The 11868-nt window shown below is 44.4% G+C and overlaps 1 protein-coding gene across 1 annotated transcript; it reads right to left on the bottom strand.

The window, feature by feature from the left end:
- Positions 1-1860: 1860 nt before the first annotated feature.
- On the bottom strand, positions 1861-11604 carry LOC122396337. Its single transcript, XM_043394638.1, has 11 exons — positions 11407-11604; positions 10973-11092; positions 10764-10890; positions 4258-4384; positions 4051-4152; positions 3861-3983; positions 3607-3746; positions 3384-3539; positions 3045-3293; positions 2712-2987; positions 1861-2180 (listed from the first exon to the last, which is right to left on the bottom strand). Exons 1-11 carry the CDS (start codon positions 11602-11604, stop codon positions 1861-1863), a joined length of 1938 nt encoding a protein of 645 aa, XP_043250573.1.
- Between the last annotated feature and the right edge of the window lie 264 nt (positions 11605-11868).

The following is an 11868-nucleotide window of genomic DNA, read 5'->3' as shown; positions in this document are numbered from 1 at the left end:
GGGCCAATTTCTGCCAGGTAAAAGGCTCGACGGGCTTCCTTCTCCCAGCCAAGTCGATAGAAAGACGCGACGGAATGCTAAAAAGGGGACGCGGATTATACGGGATCGGTGACCCGGCGCAACAGAAAATTACAGTGGCGCGTTTAATGGAAAACGTCGTATCCTTTCTGCCTCCCTGAATTATATCGAGAACTATCGAGGGTTCTGGTATCGACTTCGCGGCGGTCGGGGAATCGGAAACGCTTAACCCAACCTATTGTTAGAAATTTCGTCCTAAACCGAGACCTAACCTATCGCGGGACGAAAAAATTTCCGAGTTTTCTTGGAACGAGCTGACCGATCGTTTCCAGGATCTCGTCCCACGCGGCTCGCGACACGTTCCCGAATTTCGACGTTAAAGATTTTCCCCCGCGGCCATCCGACGATCTAAACATAGATCGCGTTTATGTCTCCGCCGGCGTTGGACGACGCTCTATCGCGACAACCCGCCACGTGTTGGCGCGTGCTGCACGCTCCCGGCCTCCACCAGACGCGTCCGCGTTTCTTCTTGTAGATCATCTTCCCCCTGTCATGCGACGCCTTCCCGGAGAATCGTTCATACGCTGCACGACGGTACGATTCAGTCGCGCGTAATCCAGGAAACCGGAGGAACGTCTTGCAACCGAGAAGTTCCCGGACACCATGAATCGAGTCTCGTTTGGGAACTTAAGGAATCTTCCGACGATCGCGATTGCACTTGAATTACAGGATTCGACACACGGAATATCGTATCGAGAAGTCTTTCGACTTGTTTCCCGAAGAGCACGTTCGCGATCGCTACGGATAATTGCGTGCGAACGAGCCGCTTCCTCGAGGCTCCCTCGTGCACTGATTCCGTGCCACTTCGTTCGACACACTGAAAATAGCGCGGCGCTAAAAATAACTGGATCCAAGCTGCCCGTCCCTGACCAACTTCCGACTTCCTGGACACCCGTTAGACGCGGGAACCGTCCAAGAAGAGGGCTACGCGCCTTGGAAATCGATCACGCGTCGAACGAGACACCCCTTGGTCGTCCTTAGGTGTTTTTGACCCGCCTCGATAGCAGACGTCATGGGGTTCCTTGGAGTTTTGATGGTAAATTTTCGAGAAATTTAGATGGGGATTCAAACTTGATAATGAAAGTAAGATAATATAAAATGTTTGAGAGATCGATTCCCCGGGGTAAAGAATTAACTGAATTAACGTTGAATCGTAACGAGATATTCAGCTCTCGAGATCTACCCCGGATCAAAGTTCATCCAGAAGTTCCTAAATCTTTTTACGAAACTTTCGAGCTAATCTTTTTATTTCAATATACAATTTCCACAACTAGCTTCTACCCGTTTACAGCGGAGTCAACGAAATAATTGAGTTGGGAGACCCACCGTCAGTTGCACTGTTGAGGGGAACCCTCCCCTCTCTCTTATAATGGAAGTAGCGATGGGATTGAGCATATCGCGCGGACCCTATCGACGAGTAATTGGTAATAGTATTGATAAAAAATCGAATAAAACTAACATTGTTTAATAACCACATCGTTTGAAGTACGGTACACCTGACCCGCTTAACTGTCGCCTGTTTGTCTAACCTTAAGCGCGATCGCAGCGCGCTCTCCAGGCGGCTGACGTCGGTTACACGACCGCCGCGCCATCTACGTGGAAGAGCGGCTCAAGTCAAAGAGGAGTCGAACTCTTCCGTTGACTTCGATGCAGTTAAACCCAATTAAACGAGTACATCGCTATGTTTAATGTAAATACAGCGACGCATTCGCGGGTCGACGAAACGTAGAACGTTGACTGTGAATTGTTGGTAAAAAACAGAGGTATTTTGAACACGGTGAGCTACGCGATGGACATTCCGCGAACGTTTCTCGCCATCGAGTGACATCGAGGAGCATCGAGGGCGTAGCCCTCGAGCTCGTTGTCGACCTCGTCGTTGTATTCAGCGTCGTACGCGTCGTAGTCGTCGGCATCTTCCTCGTCGTCACTCTCTTTGATGATCCCGAGCCTCTTGGCGACGTTCTTCACATTGTTGATGACCTCCTCTTGCACCAGATTGAAGCTCATCGCCAGCAAAGCAATTCCAAATAACAAGTACAACGAGCAAACCGCGATCCCTCTGTGCGCGTCGAGCTTGTACGCCGGCACGAAATCCCCGAATCCTGAAACACCGTAAATCCTCGACTTTCTTACGGCCCTCGACCGTCATTGACCGTCTCCAACGACGGCATACGACTCTAATCCCCCTGTGCTCGTTGCAAGACCACCAGAAAATTCATAAAACAAACAGTTGCAGCCATTCGTGTCCCACGGATCAAACGTTTCGAACGTAGAAATATTCTACGACCTCGGTGGTATACGCTTCTTTAAATATCTGAGCAGTATAAACGTTCGAAACAGGAATAAAGATGTGCAATCTAGACCTACTAAAACTTTGAAGTGGTTGGTTAACAGATATACACTCTAGCATACTATTGCGAGTTATTTGAGGTGACTGTATTTGCTGTCAGACGTTCGAGGTTTGCAGCCCCATTAAATTCTTCGACATAACCTAACAGTTTGAGGTGTCTTCCTAATGTTTGAAGAGGTTGGTCAAACAGGTAAACACACTAGCCTATCATTGCGTACCGGAATATCCCTCATTTATCACGATTTTACACTACCCAACAAAGTTATCAAAGTGTACGACTCACCGATGGTGGTTAGGGTGATGAAGCAAAAGTATGCTGAATCGAGGAACGGCCATTGTTCCCAGGCGCTGAAGAGAAACGCACCCCCGAATATGTAGCTGACCACCAGGAACACGCACAGCCAAATTGGTACGGGCTTTATCGGCTGTCTGTCTTGATCGTCCGTGGTATAATACTCGTAATCGGAATCGAAGTCATCGACATAAACTTGCCTGTGAACGGGGAATCCCGGCGGGGGCATCATGTCCGCTGGCAACTGATCCCGTCTGTAAGATCGCGCTGAAAAGGTGGTTAGATGAACTAACAGGCCCAAACGAGACGAAAGAACATGCTTACCAACAGGATAATTGCTCCTGTAACGTCTGGTCCTGTTGGATTGAGATCTCCTCAGGTTTTCCATTTCCAGATACGCCGAGGGCAGTCGCAATGGCGGGCCTGGCGTCGCTTTGTAATTCGTGGTGGCCCCCTCGACCGACAAACACCTCCTGGGCAAGGGCCTCGTGGTGAATGAAGGTTGTTTCTCGGCTTTGTTGGTACTCTCTGCGATTGGTTCCGTGTCTTTGTCATGCGATTTGCTCGTATCGGCTACCGCTAACGGGCAAACGACAGTAAAGATACAGCTATCGCTGATCGAGTGGCGAATTTTGAGAGAATAGTCGGTTTAAAGTAATTTACATCTGTCTCCAGCGGTAGCCTGCCACCGTTTTAACTCGTCTTGCAGCTCGTCCAAGGCGTATCTGTTGCACAAAACCGCGGAACGATCCGTATCGTTGGGGGAACGATTCATTATCAGCCTTCTGTCCAACGATTGCGTCGTCATCTTGGGACTAGCTGAATGTACCGTCACTTAGAATCAGCGGTTTCCTTTTCAAACGAGTTAGTTCAAAGGTTCAGATACCTCTAGTCCTCGAAGCCTCCACTGGTAAATCCGAGTATCGATAAACCGTCGCGGACTTGAATCCCAAATTCTGATTCCCTGGCGGCTGGTAGATACTCGGCCTTCTCTGCTCCATGTCCTCGAACCGTCGAGCATTGTACCTCCATTTAAAACAAAACAAGACACGTTATTCAGGAGGGGGGAGGGGAATTCTTTTGTTACTACAAAATGAAACAGGAGAATATCGAATAAAAAGCAAAATTAAGATGGCGTACTTGCAATCGGTGTCGGAGTACGAGGACCTCGTCATACATTCCGATAGGCCCAGGGCTGAGTCTGCGGACCTCTGGCTCATCCTTATGGACCGACGAAAAGCTCCTCTATTCGTACCGTACCGTCTTCCAAAAGTTTCACTTTTATTATGCATAGCTGAATTTCAGTTTACTTTAATTACGAAACAATTACCCCGATTGTCGCACGGAATACGATCTGCCCATACTGTGCCTCGGTCGCCTCCTCTTGGGTGGTTTCGTGCACACGTAGCAGCAGACTCTCCAGTACAAAAATCTAGAAACACGGTGCACAGCGTTGGAGATACTTGGCAGAAGCAAAGTGATGCGTTTGAAATAAAAAATTTAACATTTTGGAGTCGCATCCCGGAGGATCAATTACCTGAAACTCGACGCCATGATGTCGCCGATGTTAGAGAGGCAGAGCAACATCAGGGGAATCCCCAGGATGGCGTAGAATATGGTCACAACTTTCCCGTTCTTGGTCTTCGGAGCGATGTGACCGTAACCTGGCGGCGCGAAACGCTCGATTAGCCTTTACCTAATTTACCGCTTGCGTAACGAGCAATTAATTTCCCGCGGAGACTCGAGTTTCGGGTCTGGGACTCAAATTTTACTCGGACTCTTTTAATAACAAAAAATCTGAATCGATTTATATAGCGAAAAATTAAAATAGCTTGTTTAAAAACCGATAATCAATCGCTCTGTGTTTACTAAATTAATTCCCCTTTCTGTATATTTCTTAAGTATCTTTTACGAGCAAGTCATACTAATGTAAGATAAATGTATGAAGACCAAGGTTAGCGTCCAAATCATTATGCGAACAAACTCGAAGGTTAACATTCGGGAGATCGGTTCAAATTGCAGCGATTTCGCAACGACCTTGAATCAACATCCGCCATCTCGAAGATTCATCCTCGAGTGTGGGTCAAGGTCGTCGAGATTCCACCTTCGAACAGTTCTCTTGCGATTAGCATACTCCTACGTTTCGACCCTCGATTCCTAGTTGCGTGACACGCAGCTTTGGGACCGTCCAAAGTCGTCGTTTTCTCGACAGTTCAAACTCGAGTTTCGATTCACACCCCCCTGAAATACGATCGTGTATATTCGAGCCACCCTCTATAGAGAATCGAGTTCAATATTGTGTGACAATGCCAATTTTTCGAGCATCCCCACGCTCCTTCCGGTGTGATATTGTTCACGCGTGAAAGGAAGGGAGTACACCAGTGTTGCTTTGCGAACAGGCTCCTTAACGATTCGAAAAAGGGATCGCTGAAAAAGGGACGAGACGAACTGCATCCGGCGGACGAGGAGAAGGATCGATCGAACACAAAAGGGGAGCGGATGTCCGAGCGGGCAGCTTGATTTCGGAACGCAACTCGGTCACGCGTCGGGGATCTCCGTTTCAACGATTCTCCTTGTGTCCGCGATAAGGCTGCTCGAGCAAATTTCAAACCAGCTCGCGATACGTATCCGCGACGATAGAATCTGCAACTCTTCGATTTCGCCGGGCGCGTATTTGGTTCAAAGAGTTTCTTGAAAGGCTATACAATTTGAACCCCTTTTTCAGCGTACTCTGGTACGACGGAGTCAAGCAAACCGGGTTGCATTTCATCGAAATCGACAATAGACGCTACCTTTTTGCCCCTTACATTTTTTAATTGCATTGTTGCGAGCAGAAAGGGAACGAGTCTTCGAGTTACGTGTCCCACGAAAACTGAAGAAATAAAACCTTGTGAGAGTTTCATCGATGGATTCGGAAGGTTTTCCCGATAAAAATGAGTACAAACACGACCCTATTCGGATGATTTTTGATTCTATGTTACTCGAATCGTTGTAAAAATTTTCCAAATTTGAAAAATTAAATTCTGTCCAAATATAGTCGTGTTTGTACTCATTCTCATTGGGAGAACCTCACCAATGTGTTAGTAATATTATTATGAACGTATAATGAAAAATATAAGTTCAGTTTATATTGAAGATTTACTATATCTATATTTATTATGTATGAATCGAGAACGCAGAATTGAGAAAGAATTCTGTGTACGACGGTGGGTTCCTATCCGTTCGATAAATCGATTATAGATGGCAACACTGTTCCCTTGTATCGTGTGCTATCGCGAAAGACAAAGGAAATCGTATCAGGGGTCGGTTTCGAGACGAAATCTTTGAGCGAAGGAAATGGCCACTTGGATCGTCCTCGTATAATTTTATTTCGGGGAAGAAGGCACGATCAAACGTTCCCTTTGAAAGAAAATTCAATGATCAAGGTCATTCTCACTGGCGCTGCTACTCTGGCCATCGTGGAAATTCACTTTTCTTCCGCGAGAGAGGATGTCACGAGCCCCCCCCACCCCTCCAACCCCATAGTAATTCGGTTTCCTCGATTTTAACGTTCGTCGTGTTGCTAGCTGGTTCTCTCGATTAACTTTTCCACAATCGTGTTGCATAGAAACTCGTTTATCATCCGAACTATTGGGTGGACAAACTTTTTCTCAAAATTGAATATTGTAAAAATATGGCGAATTGTTTTCTACACTATCATCCGACATGTACGTAAATAAAGTCTATGTTTATGTTTCTTGTGCTACAAGAAATCACAGATACAACGAAAGAAATTGTCATTGTTGAGTCCTGATCTGGGCGTCCTTCGTGTGACGGCATTTCGCTTGATTTTATACAAAGAAAGAGGCCAAAGAATCACCTGCGATAGGTTGATCTCCCCTTCTCCGAACTACGGATTTTCCCAGACCGAAGGACAAGTCCGAGAAAGAGCTGTTTCTCGTATAATCGCCACCCACGTATCACTACGAATGCCTGTGTCTTCTGTTGTCCTGAGACAGTGGTTTACACATTTTAAAGTCTGTTAAATTGTAGACTAAAAAATAAAATACTAAATATACCCCAAAATATACTATTGATCAAATAGAATGTTGACTTCCTCGTATAAGTGTCTACGATTTATGCTGCCGTTTGCACGGAATAATAGAGGGCAATACGAATGATAAATAGAATGAATCTGGGGTGTTAAAATGGCTCCTGGTGCCAAGGGTCCATGATCTTGAAAAGGGAGATTAAATCCGTTGCTGCTACGCTATTAGGTTATTACGGTTTTGGCAAGTATTCTGCAGTATTGGCAAGTGTTCCTCCGACTTTCTCTACTCCAGTGACCGAAACTGGCCTCAGAGCGAGCCGTTTCAAGGGTGAATCACCCCTGACGAAAACTGTTGATCCGAGATCGCTATCGAAGGGACCTCGAGCCTCGCCCGGCGGTGCGTTCACCTTCCAACGGTGCATATATAAAGACGCGATTCACTTTCCCTCGCGTTTAGTCGTGCGCCGGTGATATTCGGCGCCTGCTGACCGACAGGCTACCACGGAATCTCGGCCACTATCGCGGAATCTCAGCCACCCTCGCGAACGTTCACGATCGGCGCCCAAACGTGGGCAAAAGTCCCGTTTGAATAGAAACGAAACGAAAAATAAACATCGAGTTCCAGTCACTCGTCGAGTAAAAATTAAATTAAAACTCACGACGGACGGGCACCAATTTTAACAAAATAAAACTGATTTTCAATTTTAGATGGAAATTTAATTATTCGAATAAATTGCTGCGCGTTGATTTTATCGGTTATCGTTCGATCCGAATTTTGTCCAGCATGAGGTCCTTGATCCTCGCCTGTTGCATCACCGTTGTCACGGTGGGCTCCGAAAGCGACGAATGGGTTTGGAAGGACAACACACAGAACAGCAGACTCGGTATAGGAAGGTACGCACTGTTTCAAATTTTCACCCGGTAGACATAATCCGAAGCGTGAATTCGAATCTTCGTTTAAAAGTAAATGGAAAATGTGGGATGAAACTTTTTCATACGAGGCTTCGTTCTGGAGAAAATTGAGTTTGAAAATGTTTGGCGCGCTCGTAAGTATCTATATGGTATGGTTGACGCGTCGGACCATTATCCTCTGATTCTACTTAAATTACTCTGTTTCTGCTTCATCGATGCACACGAAGATCGACTTTAAGTAGAGGTATCGAGGAATGGTCAGACACTCGAACGTGCACGTGCCCCAAAAACATTAAAAATCGATTTTCTCGAAAGCAAAGCCTCGAATGAAAAAATTGCAGCACACATTTTTCATTCATTTTTACACGAAGATTACAATTTACTCTGTAATTTATTTCTACCAGGTGTAGCATATATTTTGGGCCATCTTTAGTAGTTAACAAGAACGACTAATCACTAGATATTAATTATAACCTGAATCCTTACGATTATAATGCGCAAATTTGTTAAGCTGATCGTCTACGAGCAACTGGTCTCAATTAGGCCAAAATATCTTGGTCCTGATATATCCCAATTAACAGAAACCCGGCATACTAGGACAGATATCAGTCTAATGCTTCGGTGAATCATGGCCAGCAGGAGGTCCACGAACAGTAACCTCAAGCAAGTTGATCTTGTATCATAGTTAAAGCTGATAGAGTAGGTTACACGCTAGAGGGTCTAATCCTGATACAAGCGGGGGTATTGCATTCCTGACTTAGCATGGTCATTGATTTATTTACAATTTCCATATGGTGTACTTATAAAAATTAACAATGTTCAATTTCTATTCGAGATGAAAAATTCTCAAGTAATTAACAAGCCAAGTGTAAATGAAAATATCGTCGAGTATTACTGAAGTTTGGTGCTGTATGTTTTGTATGACAAAAGGTGGATTGTTTGTGTGGTCAAGTTATAGGTACCAGGTAAACGAGAACCTGGAAGATTTGGACAACGGCCGGCCTTTTACAGGATTTAGACCACAAAATCCTGGACCTTACGGTCCTCACAGTAGACCCATTGTGCCAGCAACGTATCCTGGCAACAAAGAGGTTCTTGTCGGTCCTGGTGGACCAACGGCCATTGTAAAAAGGTATTCGTATCTTCTCATTCTATTCCGACCCAATAATTTTGTTTCGACGTTTCGCGTTCCGTGTTCACCGACCTTATAAAACTCTTATTACCGAAATATTCCTGTTAAATCATTTTAAATATCGGACTTTTCTTCGAACGTCGCCGTCGACGAGGGAACCGACTACGACAGGTGGGAAAAAATTCCTGAAACGAGAACTTCCACTTCCTGCCTTGCTTTTGCTATACAGGACGCTCGTAGCGAAGTATTCGAAGCATTTTAGGGTCTCTTGGTTGTCGTACAACACCGCAGGTTATGCTATTTTTATTCAAAACAATGGACGAACGTTTCAGAGATTGCTACCGATATGAACAACATTATAAATTTGAGAGCTAAGATTCATTGAATCTAAATAGTAGTCGTGCAAACAAAAATTCACGCGAAATACTCAAACCCGTCACTACTTTCATTGAACGCTAACTCTGAGCGCCCAAGGCATCAGCCAAAGAGAGGAAGGGGTCTTCAATAAAGGGGGTCACCCAAGACGATTCTTTCGATGGCTCTATTACAGTTCATTGTATCTAAATTTTCAATAAATCATTTGATACTTCGGTACCATTTAATTAGCCTTCTTTCTTTCAAATTTTTTGCTAAATTTCTACGATAATTTCTCCGCTATTATATCCTAAGCATTGCTAACGTAGCGCAGAAATCTGAAGAATGCTGGTTATTAAACGTGAAACGTCGAAATTATACAAAATTAATTAGTTACGGAAATTTTCTTTTGATTGGAATAGAATTGATGTTTTCGTTACGAGAGAAATACGATATGACGATGGAATTAATTGAGATGAAGGATTTCAAATGTATTTTTAATCTATCAGGCCACCCTATAATGGAGTTATCGACGATGGCGCTTTGAATGTTGGTTATGTACCCCCATGGATCAAAAACGACCCTCGATATCAAGAATATGACAGCTGTAGATGCAGATACAGCTTCGATTGTCCATCCTTCGGACTACAGTTTGTGAGTATCAACATTATACAGGGGCAGAAATAAATTTACAATTAAATCTTTTTTATTTCTGATCGTTTCAACGATTTTGTTTTCATAGGGATCTTGCTCGAAGGACAAGAATTATTGCTGCTTCAGCAGCAAAAAGTACCCAGCGTTGGTTCTTAGGCCACCTGGAGTAGAGCGGCTCCCATCGTACCAGGTTGGTTTCAGTTTTTAAACAAAATTAACTGACGCGTTAAAAAATATATATTTTTGTTGTTATTGTGCTCCAGAGTCCACCCAATAAGTATGGACCGGTGACTTTGACGCAGCCGCCAAATTATAACGGTAATCGAAGGCCCCAAGTAAGCTTCAACGCTGGGAATTACTATTTCCTAGGGGAGAACGTGAACTTCTATCCAAAACCCAACAGCAACCCCTATCAAAGACCCAACGGCAACCCTTATCGGAGACCTCAGAGCAAACCTTACGACCAGAGTTACGATTACGACCAGAATTACGACTACGACGACTTCGACGATGTCTACGGTCGATCTTCGAAGAAGAACCAAACGGAAACCGAGTCGAGCTCGTCTTAGTTCGAGCATAGTTACGTTAATTTTTATTTATCTGGTCATTTCAGTAGTTTCCAAGAAATTATGACAACTTCTGATCTTACGTGAGGGCTAAGTTTAGTTTAATCGAAGAAACCCTAAGTTTTGCAAAGAAAATACCAAAGACGACCCAAGTATTTTCACTACGAGAGAACTGTACAAATATCAGAGACCATTGCTCTGTTAATGAATAAATAAAAAGACACTACACCTTCCAAATGTCTTCGACGAATCAACTAATGAGCCCTGGGTATGAAAAATCAAATAAATAAAATTAATTACATTGATGAAGATCGTATACAGTGGAACCTCGATACTTGTACACGAGCCACGTTTCTCTTGTTTCCATTGATAGCGTTGGTAAAAACAGAATTTACCAATTGTTGTGATGACCACGATGGAGTAAAACAGAGCACCAGCGAACGTCCATTGAATTTCATCTTCACCCTCCCTGCCGTCCCACCCCTCCTTCTCCATCGTCCACACAAGCTTGCTCTCGAAGTTCTGGAAGAAACACGAATCGATAACTCTGATCGAACAAAGAAATTCAAATTGCTATTTTTGGTTTCCACGTGTTCAAACGTACCTTCAATTCGCGCAGTGCCTTGTCTGTCCAATTTTCGCGAATCAATACTTCGACTTCCTTGGTGATCTTCCATAGTTGCTCCGCCACGTTTCCCCTGATGTCCTTGATACTTTTCTTTATCTGCACATTGGGGAACAAACGATCATTTTCATAAATATTGCGTTCGTACATACTGTAAATATTGTATAAAATAATTAATTCTTGCTATGAGATGTTGAAGAAAATAAATCTGAACAGGACAAAAAATTTTCAATCAAAATTAAAAATAAAGTATCGATCTTAAGATCACTGTGTGCGATCGCGTCTGTCCAGTCCCGTTCGACGCTCAGCTATCTTAATTGTTCTGCAAATGGCGTCGTTGGTATTCGTCTCTCACGATCGTTTTACGTTCGAGTACGAACAACAACAGGTGCATAAATGTTTAATGCTCGAACCTCCTTCTCGTGGCCAGCCTCGAGCGCCTCGAAGGCGTACGCACCGATCAAACAGTATAACACGACCAGCGAGATGAGGAACACGTGGGAGAAAACGCATCTGAAGAATTTCCAGAAGAAACGAAGAAACTTGATGCACTTGGAGGGTTCCTCGATCTCGATCATCGCGTCCAACGTTTCCTGTCGCGAGCGTGGCATCCTAGTTTCCGCCGTCCGGCACTAAACCTCGAACCCGTCGATGCTTCTTGCCGCGAGAAAATGGACACGTGCACGCGATCCGAATTTTCAATCCGAATCGAAAATTGATTTCGACGCGTGACGACTCGCGGTATCTCGTTCACCCTGACATTTTGCAGCCTTGTAATACGCGTTAGGTTTCGATAACAACATTTTCGATGATACTTTGCCCGTTACGTGTTTCAGTATTTTAATTCCCGTGATATTATATATAGTTCGCGATAG

The sequence above is a fragment of the Colletes gigas genome, unplaced genomic scaffold (genome assembly GCF_013123115.1).
Source record: "Colletes gigas isolate AHSC1104 unplaced genomic scaffold, ASM1312311v1 Colletes_gigas_Sc00007, whole genome shotgun sequence".
NCBI classification, from domain to species: domain Eukaryota; kingdom Metazoa; phylum Arthropoda; class Insecta; order Hymenoptera; family Colletidae; genus Colletes; species Colletes gigas.
This window is presented reverse-complemented; position numbering and strand designations above follow the sequence as displayed.

Excerpts from the sequence above, each read along its gene's own strand:
- LOC122396337 (XM_043394638.1), bottom strand. The coding sequence starts at position 11,604 with ATGCCACGCTCGCGACAGGAAACGTTGGACGCGATGATCGAGATCGAG. Across the intron at positions 11,093-11,406 it reads AGGCTGGCCACGAGAAGGAG|ATAAAGAAAAGTATCAAGGA; the intron begins GTTCGAGCATTA and ends CCCAATGTGCAG. Across the intron at positions 10,891-10,972 it reads AGGCACTGCGCGAATTGAAG|AACTTCGAGAGCAAGCTTGT; the intron begins GTACGTTTGAAC and ends TGTTTCTTCCAG.